The sequence below is a fragment of the Alosa alosa genome, chromosome 13, assembly GCF_017589495.1.
Source record: "Alosa alosa isolate M-15738 ecotype Scorff River chromosome 13, AALO_Geno_1.1, whole genome shotgun sequence".
Classification (NCBI taxonomy): domain Eukaryota; kingdom Metazoa; phylum Chordata; class Actinopteri; order Clupeiformes; family Clupeidae; genus Alosa; species Alosa alosa.
Genome location: NC_063201.1, coordinates 30,148,949 through 30,153,948, shown reverse-complemented (window position 1 = coordinate 30,153,948; position 5,000 = coordinate 30,148,949). Strand labels below are relative to the sequence as shown.

General features: G+C 47.4%; 1 protein-coding gene across 5 annotated transcripts in view; it reads left to right on the top strand.

The window, feature by feature from the left end:
- fhod3b (formin homology 2 domain containing 3b) overlaps positions 1-5,000 on the top strand; it is a 105,871-nt gene that overhangs the window by 5,814 nt on the left and 95,057 nt on the right. For all 5 annotated transcript variants that reach the window (XM_048261485.1, XM_048261484.1, XM_048261483.1 and 2 more), the window contains exon 2: positions 2,118-2,224. In XM_048261485.1, coding sequence (XP_048117442.1) covers positions 2,118-2,224 — 107 coding nt within the window. The remainder of the gene's footprint in view (positions 1-2,117; positions 2,225-5,000) is intronic.

Sequence of the window (5,000 nt, the reverse complement as noted above, 5' to 3'; positions counted from 1 at the left end):
TGGATTTCCTGTCGGCCCAGGCCCTGTCCTGTAATCTGGCGCAGCACTTTCCCTGTCTTAAGAGTGTCTGAAATGAAATGCTCGCCACCTGGTTCTCAATCTGGAAAGAGCGCGTAGCTCAGTGGAACGGGGTCTGTCTCAGGTGTGCTTGTGTAAATCAGGTCTGGTCTGCGCTCGGCCTCCAGAGCCCTGCACGCTGGTCAGCGGACTAGAAGTGGGAGGGGTTTCATGGGATGAGCCCTGGATGTTGTTCTCACCAACCATATGTTTTTTTCTCGGCCCTTAAAACATGACACAGTCCTGGGATGACAGTGAGCACTCAAAGACAAACGGAGTGGCTCGGGGATCAAAGAGCCTCCTCCCCTTAATGTATTTTCCAGCTAGCCAGGGTTCTCTGCTGCTCTCAAGTTTTAATTAAGTTACAATCATTTGTGGGAGGATACAGGACCACATCAAAGCACCCATATGAAAAAACAGCCAGCTCTAGTGGTGGATGGATGTCATGTGTGTGTTTTTATGTATGTCTGTTAATCTTAGACATATTCCTGTCGTACATCTCTGAACAAAAGAGATGCATGTTGGGTCATTTTGGTATGTTCAAGAAGATTTACAGCTTCATCACAAACGTTTTTACAGTTACAAATGTATGTTTATCTTTCAGAGTCCATAGTTGATTTTTGTTGTGCATTTATTTAATGATATTTTTAATGACAACATTTTGAAAACATACCAAGCAGCTTGAGAAAGAGCTATTTGACAAGGTATGCTATTCAGTATGCTATTCAGTAGGCTATGATTACGAAGACGAGAAAAACTTCTCATCATTTTCTCATACATCAACAAGAGCAGCATCGCCTTGTTGTGTCTATGCACACCAACAACATGCCCCAGTTATTTCCCCAATCCCCCCAACAAACGGCTTAGCTCCCCACCCCCACCCGCACCAACCCACACACAGACACACACAGACACACAGACACACAGACACACACACACACACACATACACACACACACACACACAACCTCAAACTTTCCACACCTCAGTATGCCCCAACCTCAGTGCCACCCAGAGTCCTTATCACCAGCCACGTCTCCTCGACAGCCTGGCCCCCACGTGGACCCCCTCTCTGTGGCCTTTCCCAGGCATGTGTCTCCCCCTCCCTCAGAGACACCATAGCACTCCATCGGTCTCCTCTCAAACAGAGTCTTAAGATTCCCTCACATTGTAGTTAACATGCCTGGGAAGGCTAACATTACGCTGGGATCAAACAGACTGGGACCGCGCCATGTGTTTTGATAGCGATACCAGAAATAAGCCCATTAGAGGGCAAAGTGGGAGTAGATGCCTGTGGCAGACTCATCCTGAAGCCTCTCATATACTCCACGCACTGAAGTGAAGTAGAGCAGCTAAACTTAACACAGCAGTCATACCTGAGCTTGGGGGGAGGGCAGTGGGTGGCAGGGGGCTGGTGTAATGGGCGTGTTGACATGTGTGAGTAGGTATGTGTGTGTGTGTGTGTGTGTGTGTGTGTGTGTGTGTGTGTTTGAGTGTATGTGCATGTTTCTGTGTAATTAGCGTGTTTAAGGTTCTGCGGCTGGCCAGGCGGTCCTGCTGATTGACAGATCACAGGGCTGAGGAGCGGCAGCCAGCTCCCCGGGGTGTTTAAATCCCATCACTCGACCCTAATTGAGTGTCAACAAACAAGAATGCCCCCAACAGAGCCTGGCCATGCAGACACTCCCAGGGGGAACCCACCAGCACGCCCCACTCAAACACCCCCCCCCCCCCCCCCCCCCCCTGAGATTTACTCTCTCAGTATCAGGTGGACCATTCACTCCCAAACTAATTGAAACACAGAGTTTGTAATGTCTGCAATATTTTTTACTTAAACAATACCAGCCACCATGAATGGCTATGCTGTGATGATGGCCTTTCGGTAATAAACACAGCTAGAGATGGAACTCATTAGAATGACTTCGTTTGTCACCAGGTGCCCTGAGGGACTAACCATGAACTCTCTCTCTCTCTCTCTCTCTCTCTCTCTCTCTCTCTCTCTCTCTCTCCCTCTCTCTCCCCCCCTCTCTCTCTTTCCCTCTCTCTCTCCCTATCTGCAGCTTGATGACTGCGCTCTGCAGCTCTCCCACAATGGAAGCTACCTGGACCTGGAGTCCACTCTGGCGGAGCAGAAGGACGAGCTGGAGGGCTTCCAGGAAGATGGAGGGTAAGCGGAGAGTGGACTTTTCGTGCCATGTGATTTGGCCGATTCCAGAATCGCCCCTGGCTTTAAAAGGGCATACCTCTTTCTATTGGAAAAGAGAAAGAAAAATGTTCAACTTGTTCTCTAGATAGTACCCATAAGGGGATTTCAAAGAGATCGAACAGCTTGTAGGTGCTTTTTGTGTGATGTTAATCATTTATGTTCATAATTTGAGTACAAGGTGGTAAGCTGTTTAAGGTTTGTGATAGGCCGTCTTGCCCATGGGGTTGGTGTGATGTTGCTGTAGTCTCTGCTAGTCTTTGCATCCCTGTCCTGGAAACCCTCATCACTCCTCTGTGTGCAGTCGGAGAGGGATCCTCGTTTTGCATCAAGGGTCAGCACAATGCGGTCATTGTTTTTAGAGCAAAGAGAGATAGAGGGAAAAAATGTTTTCAGATCTCCTACCTCAGGCTTTGTATGCTCATTTCCTGCTTGCTATATTCCACTGGCTAATTTGATTCTATTACTTGTGATCAGGATAGGAATGATACTGATTGTGGTTTAGGTTGAGTGACTAGAATAATGGCTTTTCCTGGCCTGGTGTGGGCCCTCCAGCCTTCAGCTGTGGTGAGGCGCATCCCCTCAGATGAGAGAGAGAGAGAGAGAGATAGAGAGGAAGAGAGAGAGAGAGAGTGAGAGAGAGAGAGAGGCAGGAGAGAGAGAGAGAGATAGAGAGGAAGAGAGGGAGAGAGAGAGAGAGAGAGAGAGAGAGAGAGAGAGAGAGAGAGAGAGAGAGAGAGGGAAAAAATATTGCTACTTTGAGTAAAACCGTGGCCAAAATTCCACTAGGATAAAATTCTGACCAGGCCTGGACAATGCACAAATGTCAGAACAGAAAGAGACTTTAGAGACAGATAGAGACAGAGAGACTTGTCAACAAACTACTAGTGGTGTTTTATTTGCTACTATTCTATATTCACTTTACATTAACTTTTATTTAATGTTTTTCTTTAGAGAAAACAGCACAGGGAAAGTAAGCACATTATCAGTCCTTGTCCTCCTTGGGATTGGGTGATCCTCCACCCTTTCTCAATCACTCTTGCCATGCAGTCTTCCGCTGTCCACTTCAAATCCTTGGCCTGGCTGCCAGAATCAGTGCCCTGGACTCACCTGGTCAAGCCCTGATCATAGGTCATTCCAACACTGGTAATCCAGAGAAGGGTGTCACACTCTAATCTTAATCAGAGCTTTAAATTGCAGCTAAAGCTACAGGTAGCTGCTTTGTGGGCAGGAGGAAATGGAAGTTCCACCTGTTTGCAGCAGAGAAAGCGATCAATGTTGTTCAAGCCAACCAAGACTATCCTAGCCCAATGGAACAAAGTGCACTGCAACACAACTGAAAACAACAATGTAATACAATGCCACACAACAGCATCACAATCCACAATCTGTGCTATTTGCATCTGGATGAAGTGCAGTGCAGTTCAGTTGTTCTATTCTGGTCGTCCACTTCTGGCCTTCTCAGAGAGGCCTATAGAGTAGGGCTCGGCTGTCGGCCCTCAGAGTTGACACAACCTCCCTGTGTCACTCTCAGCCGCTGATCTCAGAGCAGTTCCCAGCATGCCAGCTCCCCTCAGGCCTAACCACTGAATATCAGCAGATTTATTTGTGTGAATTGGAAGACAGACACTGTCCCCTCCCTCTGTTTCTATTGGAATGGTGTGCTCTCGGACTGACAAAAAAAGAAGGCGCGGAGAGGAGACTGTCTGTGTGGGTATGTGAGGGTAAGATAGAGAGAGAGAGAAAGTGTGTGTGTGTGTGTGTGTGTGTGTGTGTGTGTGTGTGTGTGTGTGTGTGTGTGTGGAGTCTGGGTGAGGTTAGTGGAGTAGTGAAGCGAGCTGGGTGCCAGGAGCCAGTCGAGTCGGCTGGCACACGCAGGCAGGGATGTGTGTTATTAAAGCCATACAGGGCGTCTGGGGGGGGGGGTTTGGTGGGGGCATGGCCCCCGCAGGCCCTGCTAATGGTGGGTAATTCTGCCCAGCAGGGACAGGAGCTGTGGATGGACCCGAGTTCACAACCCCCATCGTTTACTGCTGTTTGTTTTTTTATGATTACTGCAGCAGTAAAAAGGGCTGATGAAGTTTGTTAGCCGTTTCAGCTTTTCCTGTTTGTGTTGCGCCGGGGTTCTCCTGACTCCAGAGTGCTGTGCGGCACGTGTAATAACTTTTAATGAATTAAGTAGATGATGAGCGATGTTTCCATCTCTTATGGAAAAATGCTTGAGCAGCTTTTCTGTTTTTGGTTTACGCAAATTATAATCACCAAACTTGCTTTTGGACCGGAGTCATGGATGTTCTGCTGAGCTTCCAACTTTGTGGAGAAAGAACTAAATTTAGCTCTTTCCTTATGTTAGGACGTTCTACCATTCTACCATTCTAAGGGGTTTTTGTAAAGATGACATAACACTCCTGTTGTTTCTACTAGCGACTCAGACTTTTCTCTGTAGTACACATCAGTTTAACAACTAGCTAGCTCCAGAGATTAAATTGACAGTTGCTCATGAAAAAAGTGCTCATGCTGGTGTGCAGCATACAATGATGACAAAGCATTTAGTCATTTATCGTGTTTTTGTGGCTACAATGGAAATTTGAGCCGTGTTATTCCACCTTTTCACACTGATGGCTCTGGTCAAAGTTCCCTGGTCTTAAATCAGCCTTTTCTGACACATGGAGACAAGGTGCACACTGATGGCCGGGAAATGGCCTCCATCGAGCCTCCGTCTGGCCATAATGGATATAAA